General features: G+C 56.2%; 1 protein-coding gene and 1 long non-coding RNA gene across 2 annotated transcripts; one reads left to right on the top strand and one right to left on the bottom strand.

Moving 5' to 3' along the window:
* Positions 1-11,833, top strand: LOC102054662 (calcium/calmodulin-dependent protein kinase type IV-like). The gene is made up of 12 exons (XM_055709099.1): positions 1-815; positions 1,313-1,440; positions 5,079-5,157; positions 5,496-5,558; positions 7,978-8,060; positions 8,245-8,317; positions 8,921-9,011; positions 9,112-9,186; positions 9,398-9,473; positions 9,629-9,755; positions 9,872-10,024; positions 10,409-11,833. Exons 1-12 carry the CDS (start codon positions 813-815, stop codon positions 10,631-10,633), a joined length of 1,176 nt encoding a protein of 391 aa, XP_055565074.1. The 5' UTR covers positions 1-812; the 3' UTR covers positions 10,634-11,833.
* A 143-nt stretch (positions 11,834-11,976) lies between these two features.
* LOC129735987 (uncharacterized) lies at positions 11,977-13,677 on the bottom strand. The gene is made up of 2 exons (XR_008732036.1): positions 13,256-13,677; positions 11,977-12,710 (listed from the first exon to the last, which is right to left on the bottom strand). It is a non-coding gene; the product is annotated as an uncharacterized LOC129735987 (long non-coding RNA).
* Positions 13,678-13,679: the final 2 nt, after the last annotated feature.

The following is a 13,679-nucleotide window of genomic DNA, read 5'->3' as shown; positions in this document are numbered from 1 at the left end:
AGATGCCGGGCTCTGGGTGCTCCCTGGGCCGGGGCAGGATCCAGCCTCCCCGGGTGTGGGTGCTGTGGGTGCTGCCCGAGATGCAGGCAGGATCGGTCCCTCGGTCCCCGAGGGGTGCTCGGGGCCGGATCCGGCGCGGTGCCCCCGCTGCCTGGCCCCGCCGTGGGCCCGATCCTGCCGCTGGGCTGCGAGTGATGGGGAGCGGCTGAGCGAGGGGCGGGGGCGTGGGGCCGCCCCCCGAGCCCAGCCTGGAGCCCCGGGGGGCTGGCGGGGCGCGGTGCAGTGGCGGCGCCGGGCCGTGGGGTGGCACGGCCGAGCCGGCCGGGAAACCGGCGCCAGACGGTGATGCTGCCTGGGAGGGTTCCCGTCCCCGCATCCCCACCTTCCTTCCCCTCTCCCTGCAGCCCTGCGCCCCCGCTTCCCGGCATCCCTCCGTCCCTGCGTCCTTCCATCCCTGCATCCCTCCATCATCCTTCCATCCCTCCATCATCCTTCCATCCCTCCATCCTTCCATCCCTCCATCCTCTCATCCTTGCGTTCCTCCACCCCTGCATCCCTTCATCCCCACGCTGCTGAGCACCGCCCAGGCGCCCTAACACCCCCTGCTGTGGGGAGCAGCAGGGGGGGCCCTGCCTGCCCGTTGGCAGCACGGGCCCGGGGGGGCTGCAGCCGGGCACAGCGCCAGCACCCAGGCGTGGGGGGGGCTGAGCAGCCCCTGCACCCAGCACCCACCCTCTGCACCGCCGCCCCGCGCTGGGGATGAGGGACCACCGAGGGGGACACAGCTCCACTGCACAGCGACACCGCAGCTAATGGTACGTGCCGGCTCCCCAAATCCAACCCAAATATTCATGGGGATGTAAAAAGCAAGGGGCGGTGGGGCCCCATGGAAGGGGGCATGCTTGGTGTCGGGGTGATTTTGGGGGGTGATGGCAGGAATCAGTGGGCAGATCCCCCAACATCCCACTCCATGGGGCACAGCCTGGGCGCAGCGTCTGGCCTGCTGGGCTCTGAAAAGCTGAGGTAGCCCCTAAAGGTGGGGATGGGGTGGGAAAAGGGGGTACCATGGGAGGCCTGGTGTGAAAAGCTGGGGCGGGATGGGAGGGGGGGCACGACACACAACATAGGCGTGAGGTATTATCGCTGAAAAGGCAGCATACGTGCTTGGTGGGAAGGAGATTTGTGGCTGCAACTTCATCATGCTTGATAATCCCGAGTGCTGCTTTTTGCTGGGCCATCTGGATGCTTGCATGCGTGGGGGCAGCGAGGTGGGGGGGGCTGCGGCGATGTCTGGGTCTCCTTTTCCGAGCAGCTGGCGGGAGCTCACCGCCCCCGGCCCACCATGCCCTCTTCCAAGACCAGCAGTGAGTACTGGATCGATGGGTCCCACCGCAAGACAGCCCTGGAAGATTTCTACGTCGTGGGCCCTGAGCTGGGACGGTACCGGCTGCTGGGAGCATCGGGCAGGAGCCCCCCCTTGCATGGGAACGTGTCCTAATCCGGGCAGGGACTGGCCTGGTGGGGAGAGGGATGAAAGGAGGGATGGAGGGCTGTGGAGGGAAGAATGAAGGCAGATGGAGGGATGCAGGGGGTGATGGATCAAGGGTGTGGGTTGTGGGACCCCCTTCCCTGACGTGTCAGCTGGGGCTTGGGTTGTGTTGCGGTGCTGCAGCGGTGGTTTTGGCAGCACTCACTGAAGGTTTGTAGGATGGAGCCCAGGTTCCCTGTGTGCATAGATCTCTACGTTTCTCACCCCTGTGGTGGCGAGTGGGCTTGTGTGAGACCTGTCTTACTTCGAGCAGCCCAAGGCTTTGGGGAGGTGGATGATGAACCTGGCATGGCATGGAGCTATGGTGGGTCCCTCCAGAGCAGCCCCCTGCAAAGGACAGGCAGTGCAAGCCCCAGCAAAGGGACACAATCCCAGGGGGAATTTATTCCCAGATCTGGCTTTGTCCCACCTGGGTTGGAAAGCCCTGCCGAGGGTTTGGGCTGTGTCCCAGTGTGTGGTGGCTCAGAGGGGAGCCACCCCAGCAGCCAACGGCTTCTTGGTGGAGGCTGTTGTCATTTATTTATTAGAGGCTCTGTTGTAAATCCTCATGGGCAGGGGACAGTGGGGCTGGTGTGCCAGGTCCCCCAGGTGCTGTGTGTCATTCCCTGGGACTGGCAGGAGACATGTGTTTGAATCCTGCTGAAGGCAGCACCCATCTCTGCTTCCTCGGCGGGTTTGCCTTCACCACTGGCACATGCCGTGCCAAGCACTGCTGTCTTCCATGGCAGCTCAGCTATCTCCCACCCCCTCGGGCTGCAGCGTCTGGGGGAGCCCAGGGCTGGTGCCCAGTGCCCGTGGGGATGCTGCCAGTGCCCCAGGGGCCACAATGCATCCCAAAGATGCCCAGGCTCAGCTCCCGTGTCCTGCGCAGGCCAGCAGCAATGCTGGCATTGAGGAGCTCCTGTGCTTGGAGCGGTCCCAACCGGAGGGCAGGTGACAAGGGGCAGTGAGCATCCCAATGCCCCCAGGGCACTGGGGGTGCCAGGGCGTGCTGGGAACCTCTGTGAGGAAAGTTTGACAGCCCAGTTTGAAGGGGACCCTGGGCTGTGCCGGCAGGGAGGAGGCAGTGCCGCTGCCGAGCCCTGGTTCCGAAGCAGATGGATTTGGTGGTGGTGGGCTCAGCCATCTGTAGGGGAGCCTCTGAGCATAAAAACCAGCAGCTTTGGTCAAGGGAGGTATTAACAGCTTCTTACCGAGGTGTGCCCAGTGTCACCGCAGGGCTTGGCAGCATGTGGCCCTGCACAGATGGGTGTAGGACAGAGGGACAGGCGCTGAGTTCCTGGACCCCCTTTCAACCATCCTTCTATCCACCCAGTTTTAGCGTGCAGGTTTAAATCAAACTGGGCTTGGTCTCGGAGCCAGCTGCACGCCCAGTGCGCTGGGCACACGTGATCCGGGGTGGGTGGGCGCCTGCTTGCTGTGCGTGGCTTTTGCTTAGTGCCTCTCTGCCACGATGCGCTGATGCTGCCCGAGCCACCGTGAGGGACCACAAGGTCAGACCCTGCTCCGACATCACACAAGGGAGCGAGGGATAGATGGAGGGAGCGTGAGGTGGCAGCACTGCCGTGCCAGCAGGGAGGACCCGGCCTGCCGTGCCCCAGGGGTGACATGGAGCAGGCTGGGGGCTGCTCGTGGCTGTGGGCAGCAGCATCCAGCTCCAGGTCCGTACCTGCCTCGCTGCAGGTTCATACCATCCTCCCCACCACAGGCTTGGCAGCCTGCACGTGCCCCTGCCACCAGTCCAGGCTCTCTTGGCAAATCCCATTGTTTGACATTTTCCAGTTCATCTGTAAAGCAAATGCAATTATCTCCTGTCACAGTCAAGGTTGATTGCAGATATTTATTTGAGGCCTTAAGCAGCAGCCAGCGGCGGCTGCTGGGGGTGGTGGGGTGAGGGACCAGGGTGTAGCGAATGCCAGTGTGAATCCAGCCCCTGGCATAACTGGGGACGTGTGAGGGGCAGCTGGCAGCCCACCGTGGGCACAGCAGGCTGCACCATGTCCATGGAGCAACCCCAGCACCTCCGAAACACCACGCTGGGGGCTTCCAAACCATCCTGTTAGCGGGAATCGGGCTGCAAATTGTCCATGTGGAAAAGTCTTACAGGAGGGTGAGAGGCACCAGGTCCAGGCTGGGATTTAGCTGTGACAAGGGGGTGGAGGGACGAGGAGGGGCTTTGCACCCACACCCAGGCTGGGTGGAAAATTAGGAGGATACCCAGGCATCCGCTGCGTGCAGAAAGGCAGCGGCAGGGCAGGGTGCTGCTGCTTTAAACCTTCCAGCGTGTTTAAACCGTGCCTGCCGTGGGCTGAGCCCTGGCTGCCGCAGCCAGGGGAGACACTTGTGGCTTTTTCACCCCCTGGAAGTGCGTTATCATTGCGGTCACAGTAGCAGTGTTGCCATTTTGGATTCAGATTGAAGCCTTCTGCCCATTTTTCTGAGCTGGAGAAGAAGGTGACGGCCACCTCTCCCCTCCAAGCCTAAGCAGTTTGTTTCCAAATCGCTTTTCATTTGCAAAATAAAATTTCATAGAAAACATTGAGCAAAAGGAAGAAAATGCTTTGAAAATGGCCAAAGTCTAGCGTTACCCAGTTTTACTCACTCCACAGCATCCTCAGGCCCCGCCGCATCCCCATGGTACCTGGTAGCTGGCTCTGCTGTTGCCATGGGAACCTGATTCCCAAGTTCAGCTGGATGAGTTGCAAAATCTGCTCTCATTTTGAAAGCAAATCCCTCTTTCACAAGTGCACCCTGGGGAGCACGGGCAGCGCTGGGGCATTCAGCGTGTGGGGCTGCAGCAAAAGGTCGCTTGCAGCCCTCTCAGTCTCGGGGGAGATTTTGGTGCTGAAGATGGTGTCTGCCATGGGGCTGGTCTTCTGGTGTCTCTGCTCGCCTGGGCCAAGGGCACGAGCGGGTGAGGATGCCTCAAGGCAGAGTATGAACTCAGTCCCAGAAGACAGCAAAGCCAAAGAGCAATAAAATGTGGCCGATTACTTGGGGGCAAAAATTAATCTGCTCCAAGGGGCCAGGCAGTGAAGAGGAAATTGCAAACAAGCCCCATAATGGCCTGAAGCCGTGGGTTGATTTCACCGTCCAGTGGTTAGAGAACGTTATTAACTAGATCTAAAAATCCCCGGCAGCTGAGGGCACTGCTGGGGGTTTAACGGGAACGATCCTCTTGGAACTTGGAGGGGTTTAACCTGCCTGGGAGGTTTCCCAGTGGCATGGGGTCGCCCCATGTGCTGTGGCTTTGTCAGGATGGGGATGCTGGCAGTGTCCCTGCAGACCCCACTGAGGTTGTCCTCTGGGTGAGAGGCTCCTAAAGATTTAACCCCCCTGTAGGACTTGGTTTTAATTGAAATGGCTTTACCCAGGGAAGCTGGAAGTGACGTGGGGAGGGGGACGCAGGCTGAGCTCCCAGGGCCTGGCAGTGGCAAAGGTCATGGTGGGGAGCGTGGGGTGATCCAGGACCCCCACCTCTGTCCTGGCTGCACCCAGGCAGGCTCACGAACCCTCTGCCCTCCCGCAGGGGAGCCACCTCGGTGGTGTACAGCTGCGAGGAGAAGGGCACGGGCACCCCCTATGCTGCCAAGATACTGAAAAAAACGGTGAGTGTTGGCAGGGCAGGGGGGCTGCAGGGTTAGGGGTGGGGGTCTCCTCCACCATCAAAGCACCTTGGCACTCGGATGGACATGGCGCTGTCAGCCAGGCATCGCTCCTGTGGTCCGAGGGTCCCAGATGGATGAAAGTGCTGGGGTTTGGGCTGGGGGTGCAGCAGTGGGGGGTGGTTCTTGGTGTATTTTGCTGCTGCTGGGGAAATGGGCCCTGGGACAGACACGGGAACCTGCAGGGAGCGATGGCAGGGGGGTCTCTGCATGGCAGGGGTGGGAAGACCCAGACCTGGCAGCACAGGTAACATCACTTCTGTGTGGCCTTTGCTTTCTAGATCGACAAAAAGATCGTGAGGACAGAGATTGGGGTCTTGCTGCGGCTTTCGCACCCCAATATCGTAAGTAGGAACCTCACGGTGCAGCTCGCGGCTCGGGTCGGGTTGGTGTGGCTGCTGGGGGTGGCTCTCCCCTTCACTCTGCCTATGGGCAGCCGGGGAGCCTGACTTTGCCAAGGGAAAGGCTGGGATGTTCTTGTCCTCGTCCTGTCTCAGTGTGGGATGAACTCACCACCCCATGGGAAACCCTCCCTGCATCCCACATCCCCTCCCTGCCTCGCAGACAGGCTCCAGATGCCCAGTCCGTGCCATGGCATGGTGACTCCCCGCTTGCTGCCGCACGAAACTCCCGGATCTTGCAGTGCCTTTGAGCTTCCCAGCTCTGATATCGAGGGCCAGGCCCACTCCCCCCATCCCCTGGCTTGAGATTTCCATTTGGTAAGCAATTTCCAACAAGGAGATCAAATGAATACCATAGAAAATTGCCCATCTGTAATGAATCCTGCAAGGGGAGATAAAAGGGGAGGATGGGGCCACGGGTGCTGGGTGCAGCATCCTGGTGTGGCCAGCCACCATTTCTCTTGCTCAGCGCTTGGGGGATAACGGCAGCTCGGCTGGAACGATTTGCAACGCCCAGGAGCGGATCTAATCACCACTGGTGTCAGCAGAGCTGGGGCTGCCGTGTCAAACCCGCTGCAGTGGCAGGGAGCTCGGGGGCTCTGCGCCCCCCATCCCTCCACCTGCCAAAAAGGCTTATAGTCCTGGCTGCTTAATTCCGCCAGCAAATTGCAAAAGCATCTTGAAGACAACCTGAGTTAAAGAAATAACGCAAAAAGCCACCTGGCAGCTGCTGCTGCTGTGGTGCTGAGTGCTGGCTCTGCGGGGGTGCGACAGATCCCGTTCCAATTGATTTTGCGGCCAGGACATCACTGGGACATCACCTCGCCGCTGGCTGCTTGCTGCCCAAGCTGCCTTTTCCCCCCACCCGCCCACCCCCACCCCCAGCATCACTCAAAACCCTGGGCATGGCTGCTTCCACCCCAGTGCACATCGACTGGCCTTGGAGCACCAGGGCTTTGCTCGCCGTGGATGCAATGTCCTGCCCACCTGCCACTGTCAAAAGCCTTGATGCAAAGCGATGAAAGCAAGAGAAGTCCAAAACATCTTCAAAACGGGGACAATGACAGCCGGGCTGTCCCTAAGCTGCTTGGCCAGCTCAGCATGGACCTGCCTTGGGTGCTCCAGCCTTTTTCTCAAAGATGCTTTCCCTATCCCAGGACATTTAGGCAGATGCAGGGACAACAGCCAGCATGGGGATTGGAGCAGCCCAGGAGGATGCTCAGATGTTGTCAACCATGGATGGAGAGAGGCTCCTCTCTGATGTGTTATCAGAAATGCAACAGAAAATTCAATTTCTGCCCTCCCTCCTCCTTTGCTCTCCAGGCAGCAGCACCACGGAGACGCGGGGGAGGAACCAGCTGGACAGTTTTAATATTTAAATCACCGAGTTTTCTGTAGGGTTCTGCTCACTCCCAAGTTCAAGTTATTTTTGAAGAAGAGATGCTCTGTTTCATTATTTACGCTGGTGCTGTCTATGCGCTCGCTATCGTTCAGCACTAACCTCAACAGCGGATGATAATAGGATTGTAAACTTTTGAAGTTAATAGGAAAATTATAGTGCTTCCGTGTATTATTATAATGCAATAAGCTGCCACATAGTGTCTCTCACCCTGCGGGGTATCACGGCTTGTCACCCAGCCTATGAAGGTAATGATTAAAGCCCCATGAAATTTGCAGTGTCACAAAAGTCTTAAGAAGCATGAAATTCTCAGTTTTCCATTAAAAAAATAATAATAAAAAATTTGCATTTTGACATAGTTTTAAGAGAGACCTGTTAATTCCAGATTTGCTGCAGTGGCACAAAGGTCTCATGCAAACAACCTCACCTCATGTGGGAGCCAAAAAACAGGAAAAAAACACTTCTCTTTGCTGCAAAATGGTCAAAGGGACATTTCCAAAAGTACCTGTTGGGGTCCGAGGGCCCCAGTCCCAGTCCCTTGGGGCTTTGTGCATCTCTCCCGCATCCCTGCAAGTGCAGATGAGCAGGATCCATCCCAGGAGGGATGAAGGCAGGGCTTTTGGGGGTCGCTCCCACACCGCAGGGCTAGATGGATGTACCTGAGGTGCTAGCACAGCCGATGAAGCCGCAAAATTAAAAAGCTTTTGGTGAGTTCCTCCTCCGGCTAACATGCTTGGAGGCTTGAAGAGGATAAAGGCACCGTGTGCCTGTCTCTTCTTGTTCCCAGCACCATCTTTAATGCATCGTGGACTGCTGCAAACAGTTAGAAAAGATCACATTCAAACAAATCCAAAGGCAAGAAGGGAAATACGCTGTGGTACGGGGCTGCCCCAACAAACCCCTGACAGCCCGGTGGCCACACGCTTCCCCCAGCCTCTGCATCCCTCCTGTTGCCCCTTTCAGATCAAGCTGAAGGAGATTTTTGAGACGCCCTCTGAGATCGCACTCGTCCTGGAGCTGGTGACGGGAGGAGAGCTCTTTGACAGGTACAACTGGTCCTGCAATCCCCATACTGGCTCCTAACGAGGGGGGATGTATCCCACCCTAATGGCTGGGCGGGGCGGGGGGGGGGGAAGATGAGGATGGAGAGGGTTGATGCACACCATGGTTGGGGGAGGGAGGGGGAGGGAGGGCCATATGGGGCAGGGTGCTGACCCTGTGTGACTGCAGGATCGTGGAGAGGGGTTTCTACAGCGAGCGGGATGCAGCCCACGTGGTCAAGCAGATCCTGGAAGCTGTTTCGGTAACATGTCCCCAGTGTGCTTCCTCCCCCCCCCCTCTAGCAGCCCCTCGGGGTGGTCCAGCAAGGAGGTCCTATGTGTGGGCTGTCACTGGAGGGGTTGCACCCACCCCGGGTACCCCTGGGGAGAGGCACCCAGAGCTGCACCCACCCTGGGTACCCCTGGGGAGAGGCACCCAGAGCTGCAGCCACCCCAGGTACCCCTGGGGAGAGGCATTTGCCCACTTGCCCTTGGGCCTCCAAAGGCATCACTGATGGAGATGCCTCTTCCAATCCACATTTGGAGTGGGATGAAGGAGAGGAGGGAGGAAGGTCAGCGCTGCTCTGCATCACAGGTCTGCTGGAGATGGGGTTTCTATAGCAATGGGAGGGTTTAAAAATGGGAGCTCATCAGGGGAAATGTCCTTACTGTGCCCCCGCAGCCACGCCAGCAGCTCTGGCACTGCAAGTGTTGGGTGTTTCCAAAGGACTAGTGGTGTGAGTTGGTCCCGTATCTGTGCTGGGTCCCCAGTTGCTGCTGCCTCCTCCTGAATTCTGCTGGAGGCAGACAAGCCTTCCCCTGCCCCTTCCCTTCCTTCCCGCATCCCTGCTTTTTTTTCTCTGTAGTATCTGCACAAAAATGGAGTCGTCCACCGTGACCTGAAGCCAGAGAACCTGCTCTATGCAGACCTGTCCCCCGATGCACCCCTTAAAATTGGTGGGTTTGCTGCGGGCCCTGGCCAGGGGGTTGTGGCACGAGGTGGGTTAATGATGGCTCTCCCTGACGGCAGCGCTGCTCCCCTCTGTGTCCCTCTAAGGTGACTTTGGGCTCTCCAAGATCGTGGATGAACAGGACACCATGAAAACCATTTGCGGGACACCGGGGTACTGCGGTGAGCAGGAGGGAAGAGCTGGAGGGTGGGAGGGAGACTCCCTGCTTGAGGCCATGCACAGCTCAGTGCAGGAATGGCAGATGGCTGTGCTGGGCTCAGGAGACACTGCTGGTGCCCAGGAGGTCTTTCCTCAACTGTGAGGTTCCCACCGTGGCTGTGCTGCCAGGAGCTCCCCACACCCGTGCATTTGAACCCCAAACTCTGCTTGCAGCCCCTGAAATCCTCCATGGGTGCCCGTACGGCCCTGAAGTGGATATGTGGTCCGTGGGCGTTATCACCTACATCCTGTGAGTAACGCTGCTGGGGCCTTGTGGGTGGTGAAACCACAATGGCGAAATGGTTTGCTCCACCGTAGCTCACCGTGAGCAGCCGGGAAGCACCGGCATGGCTGCGCCGCAGGGCCCAGGTGGCAGCTTGTAGCTCCTCTCTCCTGTGCTTGCAGGCTCTGTGGCTTCGAGCCCTTCTTTGACCCACGAGGGGACCAGTACATGTACAGCCGCATCCTCACCTGCGACTACGAGTTTGTATCCCCATGGTGGGATGAGGTTTCCCTCAATGCCAAGGACTTGGTGAGTGAGCCAGCACTGGGGCTCTCATGGCTGCCAAGTGTGAAGGCTTCAGATCAATGCTTGTGAAATAACAAACCCAGAGGCTTTTGATGAACGGAGACTTTTCTTGGTTACAGGTCAGAAAATTGATTGTCTTGGACCCCCAGAAGAGACTGACTGTCTACCAGGCTCTGGAGCATCCCTGGGTCACTGGGAAAGCCGCTAAATTTGCTCACATGGACAGCACGCAGAAGAAACTGCAGGAATTTAATGCCAGGCGGAAACTGAAGGTAAGGTGAAAAAAGTCCTGGTGACCCCCAGGGTGGCTTGTGTTTGCATCCCCTCATACGAACAGCTGGGGCCACCAAGAGCTAGGTTTTAATGATCCCCTGCCCCAAGCAAATAAACATTCAGTGATGTGTGGCAGCTCAGGGAGGGGGCTGAAGGATGATGGAGCAGTGTCTTGTGCAGCTGTGTCCCCAGGGAGCAGCAGCTGGGAAAAAGCCTGGCCCAAGGTGAAGGGCTGGCCTTCCCAGCTCAATGTGGCTGAAGGAGCAGGCTCCATCTCCCCTTCTGCACACTCTGGGGGCTCAAGCGCCTTGGGAACATCATCGAAGCAGAGAAGCATGCTAAACACACCAATAACTGCTAATGCTGCTATGCCTTTGCAACAGGCTGCCATGAAAGCTGTGGTGGCTTCCAGCCGCTTGGGCAACCACGGGCACCATGATTGCTCTCGCAGCGGGCGCAGCCAGGGAGGTCCCCAGGGCACCTGTCTACCCCAGGGAACAGGGACCACCAGCCCTGAAGCCACTGCTACCAAGGACCTCGATGCCTTCCAGAGTGACTGCCCTGCCGTGTCCAAGGTTTCTGTGAATGGCGCCGGCTGTGAGAGCTAAAGCGCTCGGCGCTGCTGCCGGCTTGCCACGGCTTCAACAAGCAATACCCTGTTGACCCTTGGACACTGGCATGGGGTAGAAGTGGAGGAAGATGGGGGGCACAGAAGTGCCCTGAGTGTAGGTGTGCATCAGGAGCCTGTGGTCTGTCATGTGGAGCATCCTTGTTTAGTGTCCTGTTGCCAGTACAGTCGTACCTGGTTGCTGTGAGTGTGTGTCTGTACGGACTCAACTGAGGAAACAAGGCTGGTGACTCTGTCTTCCAACAAATTAACAGTTTGGGCCACTGTGGCTTGAAAAGGTCCCAAGTGGCTTAAAAAACGAGGAGCAAACAGCAGAAAAAGGATTTCTTTCACCTTCCCTACAAAGGCAGTAAGTTGTCTTTCTGATGGAGTTTTGTAAGTTCCTGTAAATAGTCCTCAAGGGTTTATTTGCTTAGGGGAGAGGGTGCATCTGGATTATCACTGACCATCGACATTACAACTACAGCCGCTGTTACCAGAGCCAGCTGTAGGTTTGCTGCTGTATTAGACAAAGTTTGGAGGAGCCTTTGAATCCAGCTGTTTGATCCTATCGGAGAAAAAGTGTTTGCCGGTGGTTCCTTTAGTATCACTTGATGGTAGACAACCTTTGATTTATGCTTTTGCTCCACTCCCATTTCATTTGTGCCCATGTTCGGTCTTGCTGTGGGTATGTGATGGTGGTAGAATTGTCACGAACCAGGAATGCTGGCTCATCTGGCCTCTGCGTCGGCACTCCAGGTTAGGATTTACATGAGTTTTGATGAAGAACAATGCAACTCTTTCTACGGCACATTGTGAGCCTTTGTAATGGTGCTGTTGTTTCCTGAGTGAGGACAATGAGTTTATACATATTTCGGTTTTTTAAGACTAATGAAATTTTTTAGGCAGTTATTTACCAAGCCACAGGAAAAGCATCTGCAGATTTTAATACAGAACAAGTAATCAGACAGGAAAAGCCATATTACACATGGAGGATTACAGAAAGCCGGGCGGCTGCTCTGCAGTCACAGCTGGTGTGATCTGGTGATAGCATGAGGTTTGCTATCCTGGGGCAATGGCCATGACCCACAACCCTCACGGTTTGGGCGTGACACTTAATAACAGTGCGTTTGGGCAAAAAATCTCAACTGGAGAAGAATGAAATTTGTAGACGAGGTTCATTTTTCCAGGATGGGGACACAGAACCAAGCAGTTGATCAAGGAGGGATGGCAAATAAAAACCGAAATTTTGATGAAGCTGAAAGCTGCAATTACAGACACCCAGCTTGGCACAGAGCATGGGTCACCAGGTCAGAGCTGTAATCAGAGTGGCAGGAAGGCAAATGTAACACAACTTTCATATTTATTTACAGCACAAGCAGAAATCATAAAGACTATGTATAAGGGCTGATCCATACTGTATGAAGCTCATTTATGTTTAGGGTGCTTGTGAAGCTGAATGCAAAGGAGAGACTGGACGTTCAAGAGGGTTTTTTAATTGGAAAAATGTTTCAACCAGAAATGCACTGCTTTTTTTTAACTAGTGGTCATACCTTCAGTGGGGAAACAGGTGCACAGCAAGATACCGCTTTGGAGAAAGCAGGCACTGGTAACATGGGAGAATGCTTCAGCGACGGGAAAATTATCTGGTTTTCTTTGCATTTTGCAGGAGGGGCAGTTGTTTTCTCTCCTTTTTTTAATATAGAGGGCTGAACCTTGCAGTGTGCTGAACGCCAGTCTTTATCGGTGACACCCTGTCCTTCACACTCCATGATGTGTCCCCATTTTCTCCAGTGGGGCCAGAACATCTTTAACCATGTTGTTTACTAACCTGGGTCTTAAAAGACTATTTTATACCCTCTGACATGAAATACTTACTTAAACGCTTTGCAGGACCAGGCCGGAGTTCTGAGGACACTCAGAGCCCTTGAGGGAGGGACTGATGCTGGGAAATGCTGAGTAATGTTGCCCTGCCTGCAGACCACTCCCAATTCTGCAGAATAATGGGAAATACGGGATCAATGAGGTAACAGCGAGTAACAAAGTGTCGTCAGCAATGGAAGGCACTGGAGGGAAAACTGTAGGAAAAAAAAAGAAAAAAAAAAGGAGTTTGCTTCTTATATCAACAAAGCATTATTCCACAAATATCGGTACTTAAAGGTAGGGAAAAAAAATGTACTCCTGGGAGTAAAACTAATAGGAGATGCCATTTTGGTCTGTACGCTGTTTTCAGAATGTGTTTTAATAACTTCCTACTTCAGTATAGTGGTGACATTTCTGATATTGCAGGTATTTATAAAGAAGTATAGACAACTAATAAAATATCAAACATCATAATGTGGGCTCTGTTTTCAGTTAATTCTTGGAATACAAGAGTTAAATACTGACAGGGCCAAATAGCAGCTTGCTGAAGGCTGTTTTTTTTTTCCCTGATTTTTTTAACCCCTTTTCATACAATTTATTTTCAGGCTCTGGGTGACTAAATCTACAGCCGTTTGTCTGAGCATGGTGGGGCTGACAGATCTGGTTGTAAATACACACCAGGAGCAGGGACAATGCTACTGGGGGCACTGGGGCCTACAAAGTAATTGAACCTCGAACCACAAAAGCGCCTTTAACTGACCTTTAACCGAGGGAAGTGCTGGGATGAGCACGGCGGCTGCAGGGCCCGTTCCCGGGGCACGCAGCACACCAGGGACAGGCGGGGGGGTGCTGGCTCCCACCCGGGGAGGCGGGAAAAGGAACCGCGCCCCCCTCAGCAGCTCCGGCCCGAGGCCTCCCAGGCCGCGGGGCCTCCCGGGCCTCTCGGGGGCTGCCGGGGTGGGAGGCCTGGGCCGGGGGAGCTCCGTGCCGCGCTCTGACGTCACGGCGCGGGCCGTACTACGTCACCTCCACCCCCCAGCCGCCCAGGACTCGCAAACGAGGCGAGCCGTGACGTCACAGCGTCACGAAGAGGAAGTGGCGCCAGGAGCAAGACCGCCTCTCCGAGGGGCGGGGTGTGGCCCGACCCTCCAATAGTAGAAGTAGGGGGTGGAGCCATCGGAGGA

This window comes from Falco cherrug, chromosome 4 (genome assembly GCF_023634085.1).
Source record: "Falco cherrug isolate bFalChe1 chromosome 4, bFalChe1.pri, whole genome shotgun sequence".
Taxonomy (NCBI): domain Eukaryota; kingdom Metazoa; phylum Chordata; class Aves; order Falconiformes; family Falconidae; genus Falco; species Falco cherrug.
The sequence above is the reverse complement of the archived record's forward strand: the minus strand, read 5'-3'. Positions and strand labels throughout refer to the sequence as shown.

Bases quoted from the DNA above. Each gene is read 5' to 3' on its own strand.
- LOC102054662 (XM_055709099.1), top strand. The intron at 5,559-7,977 runs GTAAGTAGGAAC...TGCCCCTTTCAG, and splicing joins GGCTTTCGCACCCCAATATC to ATCAAGCTGAAGGAGATTTT. The intron at 10,025-10,408 runs GTAAGGTGAAAA...CCTTTGCAACAG, and splicing joins ATGCCAGGCGGAAACTGAAG to GCTGCCATGAAAGCTGTGGT.